The sequence below is a fragment of the Ananas comosus genome, linkage group 19, assembly GCF_001540865.1.
Source record: "Ananas comosus cultivar F153 linkage group 19, ASM154086v1, whole genome shotgun sequence".
Taxonomy (NCBI): domain Eukaryota; kingdom Viridiplantae; phylum Streptophyta; class Magnoliopsida; order Poales; family Bromeliaceae; genus Ananas; species Ananas comosus.
The window spans coordinates 10544821-10556415 of NC_033639.1; the positions used below are offsets into that span (position 1 = coordinate 10544821).

The following is an 11595-nucleotide window of genomic DNA, read 5'->3' on the forward strand; positions in this document are numbered from 1 at the left end:
TGGAGAATGGGAGAGAATAGGAGCTATTACTGCAACTCATGCTACCCATTCTCTACCAACTCAAACAATTTGGTTAGAGAGATCCCATGCACGCATGTTATCTTTTATAATGTTTCACAACTGTTAGTGATATTAATGCATGATTTTTTTTTTTCCCCTTCTTTTTGCGTTTCTGTTAATTTATATTATAGTTAGGGAGTGAGAGCAACGTAGACGCTACGGAGTGAGTATGTGGCACGTCGGGGCACGTGCACTGATCCCAAAGCCACGTGCAGAGATTCTGGGCCGAGTATGTGGGCCCAACAACCAATGCAAGGCCCAGTAGCAGATTCTTAGGCCGTGGGCTTCATGGACTCTTATATTCGACTAAAATTGAGGACGCGTTTGGTTGCGCAAAAGTGACACGACAAAGCGGTACTTTTATTTCTAGGAAGTAGCTATTCAGAAAGTGTCTTAATTTCTACATGTTTTGAAAAAAACTTTTTATATTTGGATGTTCAGAAAAGAGCAGATAATAGAAACAACTAAATGCACGAAAATAAAATACAGTGAACCTCTTAGATTGCTAGAGCATCAACACAGTACCAAGAGCTGATATTGCAAGAACAACAGTATATAACAATGAGGAAAATCAAAATTGATTCGGCGATCTGGTAACCCCTAAAATGGGAGTAGCATCATCTACAGAGTAAAATCAGATTTATTTTGCATTGTGTCCAAATTATTTTGCAACACAATACTAGCACATTCAATGTTCAAACTATTCAGAGAGTAGATAAAGGGGAAAGGAACAACAACAGTGTAGCTGAGTATTCCAAAATTTATTTCCACAAACATGCAACAAAAAGCAGATGAGGTTTTTATGGGAGTTGAATGCCACACATCGGCCTCAAGAACGCTATTTCTTTCTGGATTCCTTTTTTTAGTTTTTTCCTTGCGCTGTTCGTTTCTCACTCTAGATTGACTTCCTGTCTCTTTGGTGGATCCAGCTGCAGGTAATAGAAAGGTTCTGTTGGTTCCTCCCTGTGACATTCCACCAGATAGTTTTAGCCAATGTGCATAGAGAACAGAGAATTCAGATATAAACAAAAAATAAAAACGGAAAAGAACAGCATGATCATCGCTAATTATGTTGGAAATTCGGAAGTTCCACAAAAGTGCTGTTTGAAAGATCTGCTCAAAGAGGGCCTGGCATCTTTCATTAAGAATCTTGCCAACAGCTTCCTGATCTGGCGGGAAGGTCTAAATTTTGGTCATCTTTCGACTGTAATAAGCCAGATTCTTCATTCATATTTGGAGGGGAACGACCGATTATGAAGATCGAATTGGGTCTCTGACCGAGAAGGCCTACCTGCTCTGTAAGCTGTTGACGTTAATCCTACCTTTCTACGAGGCACTAGGATAGACAGACGGAAGAACAAGATTGTCAATTGCCAAACTTTTGCTTCTCGAGTAAATTGGAAGTTCTAGTAAGCGAGGCAAAACGAAAAAAAAACCAGTACCCTTTCTTGAACTAGCTTTAGTTGGGCAACTATTTCTTTTGGGTAATATATAATGGAATTAGCCTTGCAGCATATCTATTTCAACCTGAAGCAGTTCAACAAGAATGAAGCCGGGAAAGCCTCAATTCTTTCCTTATTGACGAAGTAGATAGCCGCCTAATGTGCAAGGATCTTAAGCTCCACTTACTTCTTATATCCTACAATATCATGTTCCAAACAAAGAAATGATAAAATTGCAGTAAACTTCAATGTGATGACTTGACCAAGTAATTATTGATAGCTGCCTTTCAGAAACTCAAAGAATAAAAATACAATAGGCATCAAATCCTTGTAGATAAAGGCTTCAATTATCTTTCTACCTGATCAATCTGAACTTCAAGAATAGGCCATGCAAAAAAAAGAAGAAGGTTGAAATGCATAGTAACTAGTAAGTCATACTGCCCACATCAATCTTTAGGATTTCTGTCTTAATGCTGACGCGCACACTAAATTCAGAAAATTGCACAAAATTGTAAGGACAGATTCTACATTAGTTGTCCAAACTGGAGGCCACTTATCTCGCTTACATCTCCACGTGAAAAATACATACCCAGGTTTTGATCGCATGCATCGCCAAAAGAGCTTGAAAGGGCCTGGAACAGTTTTAAATGGATTCCCTTCAAAGCAGGCCTGCAAAGCAACAAAAAAAAGGCAAAAAATACCTCAGCACATAATATATGCTGCACCACAGACATGCTTCTCCGAAAAGCAGCTTAAAGCAATTGAATATGGGAAAAGCAGCAAAATTGAGTTACAAACAATCCGATAGTAACAAAAAAATTCAACAGGATAACTTAACACCCAAGCTGAAGAAAACAAATTTGGCATTAGTCGGAGCACCAGCATCCATCCAATAAAGAGCAACAAATCCATATGGCGTCGGCTTTCACCCAAGAAAGAAGTATGCCATAACTAAAATTCATTTTCATCACATAGTTCCCTTCATGTTTTTTGCATTTATTTTTCTCTCTTTTTCTGAATTTCATGTACTATTCTTTTTCTTTCTTTTTTTAAAAAAAATCCCTTACCATCAAAGAAACAACTCACCTTACATGAGATACTCTAATCAGAAAAATACTTCAACCGATATAAATAAAAAGAGTGAGGTATTCGAAAGCTATGATTCATTTACACTGCTAGAACTAGAATATAAGAGGCATCTAATATACAATAACCAATTCCACGAGCAAATAGAGGTGGGGGAAAACTCAGGAAAAAGCTGTAAAACAAAATAATTACCTGGATTACATCCTCGGCTCTATCATTGCACCGATGCGCCTGAGGCTGCCGCGTGTCACCTTCCGGCAAACCCCACGGACTCTCTCTCCTCGGAACTGCCCTAGAAGAACTCATTCTCCCACTCTACCAATAATGGGTAATCCAACCAATAAGGAAAAATGAGAAGATTTTGAACCAAGAAACACTTTTTTTAAAAAACCTGTGAACTAATTCTTTATCTCAAAATCATGCTCAACACCAGATTTACACATTCCCCTTGACAGAAGTAAACATTCATAAATAGTGCGTTTTAATCATGAAGAAGCTAGGAATTCCTGCTGAAAAACTTGTACGGATGTTAAAACTCAGTAGATACCAGGACAGGGAAGGAAAAAAAAAGAAAAAGGAAAAGAAAAGAACCCAAAACACACTCCAAAATCTAGTTTTTATCTCAAAAATCACGCTCGGTGCCAAATTCACACCCACTTCCTCTCAATACAAGCCAAAATTCACCATTAATTCATTTTAATCGCGAAAAATCTAAGAATTCCTCGTCAAATAGCTTTCACATATAGTGCAATCCCAGAGGAACCAAATCTCTTTAGGGTTTAACAATAACCAAACCCCGCCCCCCCTCCACACACACACACACAAAAAAAAAAAAAAAAAAAAANAGTCAACTACCCTGTGAATCAAGGGGATTAGTAGGATCCACCTATAGAGAATTTAATTTTTTTAAAAAAAATCTAGGAGCTTACTCGTGTGCGAGATCGAGAAGTAGCCGAGATGTGTAGCACAGAGTAATGGGGAAGAGAGAGGGAGAGGGGAACGAAGAGAAGTGACTCTTATCGGATCCGGGTCTCTTGGGTTTTTAGTCCTAGGCCCGGCCCATTCTCACCCAATTTGAAGTTTTGGGCTCACTCAAATTAGGTTTCGCATCTCTCTCACTCTCTCTCTCTCTCTCTCTCTTCGTCTTCGTCCTCTTCCCCATCCATGGCGATACACCACCGCGCCCTCCTCGCGTCGACGATCGAGCTTCGTCGTCTTCCCATGTACGTTCCCAAATCTATTCGATCTCCCTCTCTCTCTTCTCTTCCGCTCTTCGTGTCGTTTCTCGATCCTTTTTTCCTTCATTAAAGCTTGTTTCTTCTTAAGCACCTTAAATTACTTATTTCCTCGTCGCAACGTTTGCCATGTTCAGTAACTATGTAATCGGTGGGTTAAAAACTGAACTTTGATCTATTTTAAGCATGATCTACGTTGGAAGATGTATCTAATGTGTAAAATAATCTCCCTTTTCTGTGTTTTGATCACTGTGTTTATTATTTTGGTGTGTAAAAGTGATTAATATGGTTTACGAAATTGTCTATTGTGTACTGGGTTGGATTGGAGTGAAAGTTCAACCAATCACGGGTTTTAGTAATTTTTATCTGCTATTTCTTATATTATGGAAAAATTCTGTCACAGTGAAAATTCTGAAGTTCTACATGCAAATTTTCATGGTTCTCATCTACTGCAGGTTCATGTATTAAGAGCTTATTTGGCTCTTTTATAGATTGAAAGTGATATTTGAATTGTGCCATCGGAAGAAGCACTGTTTTAAGATCCTCCGAGTAGTAGAATCCAGAGATGCAAGTCGAAACTTTTGCTTTCGAGGCTCGGAATCTCATATCAGCTACCCGCAGTAGTTGAACATTTAAACTTCCAATTGGTGAATTTCTACTAGGCTAAAAGAGAAGCATAAGCTAGGTCAAACAGGCACTGTATCTAGTATATTGAAAATAAATGCCCCCTCTGGGACCTCCATCACCTCGCATCCTCCTAAACAACGTCTCTTGCATGCGAAATGCACAAACCGTCCTCCGCAACATTAACGTCTCCGTGCACGATGGCTCTGCCCTCGTATTAACCGGCGCTAACGGTTCCGGGAAAACAACCTTCCTTCGAATGCTAGCTGGATTCTCTCGCCCCTCCGCCGGTGAGATTCTTTGGGACGGACATGACATTACTTCCCCAGGAGTCTTCCAACAATACAAGCTTCAACTCAACTGGCTTTCGCTCAAAGATGCTGTAAAAGAAAAGCTAACTGTCTTAGACAATGTCCAATGGTTTGAAGTTTTAGAAGGAAAAAGCGGTAAATCGGTTGAAGCTTTGGAGCTGATGGGGCTTGGCAGGCTAATTAATGAGAAGGCACGGATGCTCTCTATGGGGCAGAGGAAGCGGCTGCAATTGGCTCGATTATTGGCTATTGATAGGCCGATTTGGTTGCTTGATGAGCCATCAGTTGCTTTGGATGCTGAGGGTGTCCGGTTGCTCGAGCTTATAATTGCAGAGCATCGTAAGAAGGGCGGAATTGTGTTCGTGGCCACACACCTGCCTATTGCCATTGAAGATGCTATGTGTCTGAGGCTTCCAACGAGGTTTCCTAGAAGAAAAACTCTGGTCGATTTGGTTCATTGAAGTAAGAATACATCTTCTATCTGTTATGTTCTATAGTTCCTTCAAATAAATTTTTGTAGTTTAGAAGACTATGTTTTCTCCAGGAGTTTTCGTTCTTCAAGATTGTGTATTGTAGTTAAAAAGTGGGAGAACAAAGTTTTCCATTTGCATTGTTGCTGAGTATACTGCTGAAAAGTACGAGAACACAAGTCATGTAAGCACTTTATGCATATGTCAAGTAGAAGAAAAGAACTGTTCTTTGTACAAGAATAATATGCACCTCAGTTTAAAACATTATGAAAACAGATCCACATACTGATTGCCTGTGACCTAATTTCTGCTGCTTCTTCAATTTGACAGTTCTATCTCAAGAGGGTATTTTACTTCTCAGAATAATGTAAAATCTCCCTATAATTTTGTGTAATATTCTTAAAATTTTACTCACTTAAACTGCTACTATGTTGAGAATTTAAATAGAGATCATGTTCAGACTATGTCAACCCCAATATTCAGCAATTGTTTATTCTATTGGAGTTTGAAGCCAATGTTCATTAGTTCTTGTCCATTTACTATTTTGATTCTCAAATAGATGGCTTGTTTTATATCATATGTTATTCTCTTTTGATCCTTTGTATTCAAATGTGTTTGTATATATTACGCTCTATCCTTAGTGATCTAATTCAAGAAAATGTTTACCCCCCTGCTGATTAATCCAAATTGGTTACAATGAGTTGAAAAGTGCGTACGACTGATGCATTAAAAGCACCCAATGTATCTCCCCTTTGAAGCACAAGATGTTTGTTATAGAAGTTTGAAGTGGTAAAATTCACAGTATTACTTTCACAGGTAAAAGCTACACAATGGATTGTAAGATCAATGAACATTAGAAAGATGGAGAGCATTGCAGAGGAACAGCACAAAGCCGTCCGATTGATTTTGCAGGGTGGTGGTTTGATTGGTGAATGGTGACCAGGTATTCCATCCGATTGATTTTGCAGGGTGGTGGTTTTATTGGTGAATGATGACCAGGTATTTTACCTGACCTATTTCATCACAGTATTATGATACTAGAATTACTATGGTGAAATGACTTGGTGGTTGTTCTTTGTGGGCCTTCATCTCATTCAATCATGTCCTGCTCGCAAGATTCTTACCTGATTGGGTCCGTAGATGTAGGCTAATAAATGGGCCCTAAGGAAGTTAAGTGTACTAAATGCTTACTATGCTCCGTGGATCTACAATTAATCCAGGAAGATGTCTCATTAGAACACATTGCATGAAGTGTCACCTTCGACATACATTTAAGTAATGATGTGATCTTTGTACAGCACACTGTTTCTTGGACTATCTATAATATAGTAACTATTTACTTCACGGTGCACTTACTATGATCTCTTTTTTTTTCCCTCCAGTTCTATCTCATTGAATGTTCTTTGTAAAATTTAGTGCCATCTCTTTGGTTTCAGTTTGCTTCAAACTGTATTAGAAGTTGATTTTATCAGGAAGTCGTGTATTTTTTATATCCCTCTGTGACTAAAATGCAATATGTGAAAGTTTAGAAACTGAGGATCTTATGTTAAGAGTGGAGGGACCTTATTCATGATATTAGAATAGTACAGGGACTGCTTGCACATTATAACGTAGATTCTTGACAACCTGGGGGTATATATATGCATTGAAACAATCTGAGCAAAGTTGACCCACAAAGCGCTGTCCCTTTTGTTGCACAGCAGTGGCCATTAAATGCTGCACGCTGGATTCTGGAAGCTGCTGAACCCTTTTCCTATATAAAGCCTCTGTAACTCAGCAGACCTATTTGACCTAAGTAATTGCGATACCCTTACGATTCCACATCATATAATGTGGGAGATTGAGGGGATCTTATGTTACACCTAATTAGATTTAAGCATTTTGGACCGGTTGTTTTGGCCCTAACAAATTACTAGTGGTAGCAGGATAAGTCGTTACAATGAGTATCAACACTGACCGACAGCCGAAATTATGAGATTAGTCTCATATCATTTGGTGACTTTAGGTCAGGCGTGTAGGGGCTTAAAGCCTTGGGGGGAAGTATGTGACACTCTCGTATAATTCTACATTGGATAATGTGAGAGAGTAAACGGGTCTTACATGTAACTAGCACGCTAATAACTTGCTTAGGTATTTTAACTAATGATTTGGGTTCAGCCAGTTACTAGTGCTAGCAGGATAGGTCATTAAAATAATACTATGTTTGCTTCAGAAAGTTGATGTAATCAGTTTCTTTGGAGGCTATGTGTTATCAATCATCTTATGTTTTGTGTAAATATTTCGCCTATATAAGTTCTATTGTTGTGATTGCGCTACTCATTATGTTTCTTCTAACAAGTTTACTTAAGCAGCTCTTTCGCATAAACTCTAGTTGGACCAAGTAAGCCCGTATTCCTTGCATTCTGTGCACTAATTGGAGAAGGATTCAACCTTGGTGATTAATATTTTTGGTAATGATAAGATGATCACCTCTAAATTGATATTTTATGGTCTTTACATTGGTAATCAATACTTGAAGCATCTCGGGTAGCTATTGGAAGTATAAAGGGTAACATTTTAATGATCTTTTTTATTTTGAGAGAGAGAGAGAGAGAGAGAGAGAGAGAAACTTTTTAATGATGTTAGAAGAATAACTGAGATTGCAAATGATGGCATGGAGTATATGACCTTGAACTATATTTATTGGCATTTAAACCATCATGGTCTCTTAGAACAAAGCTAAAAGGGCTACTTTGTGCTTGAATCCAAGCATCAAGGGTCCAACCCTTTTAAATACCATCTTTTATGAACTCTCCCCTCTTGCCAACATTTAGCATTGACCATCAATAGGTATGTGCATTGGTAAGAGCATTTAAGTATACAGTTGTAACTAGCACTCATCTCCAAGATACTTCCAATTCTTTGAATGCCTCTGTATCCAGAAAGGAGGAATATTAGAAAGCCTTATACCCATAACTACCCTTTAATTCATGTTGGTGGAGGGTGTTTGAGATGGAAGGCATGAAGCATATATTAAAGTGGATGGGAGTATGCGTATATTGAAGTGGGATGAGTGGGTGTGAGGCCCAAAAATCTAGGAGTGAGATTTGGTCACATTCTTTCTCAGTATTTCTCTCTAGGACACACTACAATAACTCCAACCACGTTCCTTCCTCTATGAGATCATATTTATTTAGAGGAAGAGGAAAGAGGTTGCATGTTGGTATCAACATTGATGAAAATGAGATAGGTATTATCCACTGACCAATAATACAACAATTGTACATATGTACTAAGGTTCCAAGTTCGAAGCTAGTTGTTTAACATTTTCAACTAAGTTTAGCAAACTATGAATGCCTGGTTATGGCTTTAATAATGGTTATCAAATTCATTTGATATTTGTATATATCCTTTTTGGGATATTTGAATGTAAAACATTGGCACCAACTTTAGAATGTTATTACAACATGTGTAATACTAACTTATTAACTATATTTTATATTTTATATTTTATATTTTATATTTCTCCTGGGTTATCACTTATGGGTTGATTTGATTGGTTCACCTTAAACTCGATACATTTTTTAGTTAAAATGAGTCAAAGTTAAAAGGGTGTTAATAACGAAAGGGGTAAAAGTAGGAGATCTTTTGGTGGGAATTAATATTTGCCAAAATAAAATTTGATAATGGCAAAGCAAATGCATTGTATCTAAATTGCTTTGGTAATATATATCACTCTCCTTTTTTGGTACGCAAACCGTGTGGGAGTACGTTATCCACTCAGTATTTGATTAATTTGCAAATTTAATGCAACATAAATACACTAGAAAGTAGAAACGGATCCTATACGGGGACTGAATTTAAGAGGTAGTAAACGCTTGGAAAAGTAAAGAATAATTGTTGACCAAACTGAGACCCAATTCGTAACGTTTTGTATTAATTAAATTTTGGTTCACGAGTTTTTCAAGCGCATAATTAATATCAGGGCAATTTCTTGGTCTTGTGTGTTTGATCACTTGCAAAAGTCAACACGATTCTCACTCTGATTAATTTGTATTCTATACGCTTTTGACCAATCAGCACATATATTAATTGTGGCTAATACTTTCCTGGATTATATATGTAAACATAATTTTTGGCAACGGTCAATAAAATAAATAAATCATTAATTGGTGTGTAAAAGGAGAGATTATTGCTTGAACCAGGTGTATACACTGGGTCCTAAAATTAAAGAAAGCCTGTGTAGAACCTATTACTTACACTGTTTATATATGTAAGTGGACCTATGTGTTATATTTTAACTGGTGTGATCTTATTATATATAAATAATTAATAATAAACTAATTTCATTATGTGATATATAGTAAAATGAGAAGGTCACACCACCAATATGTATTAAGTAAAAACTAAGCCTTAATTAATATGACTGTATTTTACATTAGAATTGGCTTTAAGTAAGTGCAATGGACCTTGATGGGGTCTTTTAACCTGTGCCTGTCCCTGTATATGTAGTTTGTACACCCTATAATATATTTCGAGCAATAAAAATACTACTTATACACTTCATACATACCTAAGAATTGATACAATTTTTTGAGAGTTGTAGTAAAATAAGTTAATAAAACAAGTAAAATAATATAGTCCACAAGGCGATTAGGATGTAAGATTTATATCTATATTATAGATATATTAGTAATAGTATATTTTTTAAGTAATACTATCTGTACACTTATATAGATGTAAGATTTACTCCCTAGTCTGAATTAACTCATTTTTTTTCATAATTTTTGTAACACTAAGAATTCAAAAGAGTTTTTAAATCTTGGAATAATAGAGTGCAAGATATACGCCCTATAAGGAAGTGCACATAAAACATTTTTCATGTAGATTGTGTGTGTGTATATATATACGTCTTTAATTTTTCATATATAATATGCATTTATATAAAATATGAAACGTTTATAGATCGAGGAAACTATACATATAGAACGTTATAACACTGGCTATGCATGAACGTAGTAAATAGTCTATAAGCGTGTTGACCCCTTCGCCCCATGCAGTGGTGCTCAGAGGTTCAGAGCCATTAAATGAGGGAGTTGGGTGGGAAAAGGAGAGGTTCTGTTTCTTTATTCGTTGGACAATATATTGGATACCTCAGAACATCATTATTCTAATAAAATATTAATGCATTTATAAATATACATATGTTATATATGCTTAAACTGTATAAACTGTGCTAGCATACTTCTAAAAGTATTCTTAATTTAGTGGAGATAGGTGAAATAGTTGTAGATTTAAGGATTGAAAATTAAGTTGAGAGTTTGTAAATAATAAGCTCAACTCTAAGCTTAATTTGAGTATAAACCTATATATAAAGAATCTTTACATTATCTGTGTTAATGTAGTATATTAGTTGCGTATGTATATATTATGAGGACAAGGTACGCAGGAGTACGTACGTTTATTCTTATACGAAAATTAAATGGATTAATAAGGGGGAGGGGGAGTTGGTTGATCTCAGTAGTAAAATTGGAATCAGAAGCAACCACACCCCTCGGGCCCATCATGACATTTGTGTCTAGGGTTTCCTTCATATATATAGCTAGCCATATAGCTGGCACCATTAACACACACACAAAATAAATAAACAAACAAATAAATAAATACATAAAAATATGAAGTTTTAGTGTTATGTTATCTAAAATAACTTTTTTATTTAGAAAAACAGGCTTATACAAGTGTTTAGAAAACAAGAAATTAACGATAGTTGTTGCTACATATGAGAGAGTAATATTACACATGTTAAGATCGATATCATGCATATACATGATATATATATATATATATATATATAGTTACATGCATGCTTTTATAATTGTTGAATCTGCTTAAATATGAAAGGGGAAAGATTTAAACTAAGACTGATGAAATTTTGGACCTCGTCTAAATTTAAAGCTTAAGAAAATTAATTTAATTGCATGCGATCGACTACACCAATATTTATTATTGATATTTAGTTTCATTAATTACAAACAATTATTGCATTGAAGATGCATGCATGTAATTAATCTCTTTGCATTTAAGAATTTGTGGAAAAAAAAAAAAGGATGGCATGCGCAATTTCTTGTACTTACATATGGGTATATGTTAATTTGAGGGTCCGATAAGATTCATGATGAATCCAGTACTACTAATTTCACCGAGTAACTGTTCTACTTATAAGCATAATAATTAATACTGTTAATCTTAATAATTAAAGGATTTGACTACATTGTGGGAACAAAAGAAGTAAACCACTCATACCTCTTCACATTGTGGAAAAGAAGTAAACCCCTCATACTTCTCTCTCTCTCTCTCTCTCTCTCTCTCTCTCTCTCTCTCTCTCAAG

General features: G+C 36.2%; 2 protein-coding genes across 2 annotated transcripts; one reads left to right on the forward strand and one right to left on the reverse strand.

Annotated features, from left to right (window-relative positions):
- Window positions 617-3616, reverse strand: LOC109725089. Its single transcript, XM_020254152.1, has 4 exons — window positions 3518-3616; window positions 2781-2903; window positions 2092-2171; window positions 617-1023 (listed from the first exon to the last, which is right to left on the reverse strand). Exons 2-4 carry the CDS (start codon window positions 2892-2894, stop codon window positions 951-953), a joined length of 267 nt encoding a protein of 88 aa, XP_020109741.1. The 5' UTR covers window positions 2895-2903; window positions 3518-3616; the 3' UTR covers window positions 617-950.
- On the forward strand, window positions 3670-6579 carry LOC109725086 (ABC transporter I family member 1). The gene is made up of 3 exons (XM_020254150.1): window positions 3670-3811; window positions 4279-5220; window positions 6045-6579. The coding sequence occupies exon 2, from the start codon at window positions 4545-4547 to the stop codon at window positions 5217-5219; it is 675 nt and encodes a 224-aa protein (XP_020109739.1). The 5' UTR covers window positions 3670-3811; window positions 4279-4544; the 3' UTR covers window position 5220; window positions 6045-6579.

Coding starts and splice junctions, on each gene's coding strand:
- LOC109725089 (XM_020254152.1), bottom strand. CDS start 2,894: ATGAGTTCTTCTAGGGCAGTTCCGAGGAGAGAGAGTCCGTGGGGTTTG. Junction 2,172..2,780: donor GAGCCGAGGATGTAATCCAG/GTAATTATTTTG, acceptor GTTGCTTTGCAG/GCCTGCTTTGAAGGGAATCC. Junction 1,024..2,091: donor TGCATGCGATCAAAACCTGG/GTATGTATTTTT, acceptor GGAATGTCACAG/GGAGGAACCAACAGAACCTT.
- LOC109725086 (XM_020254150.1), top strand. CDS start 4,545: ATGCCCCCTCTGGGACCTCCATCACCTCGCATCCTCCTAAACAACGTC.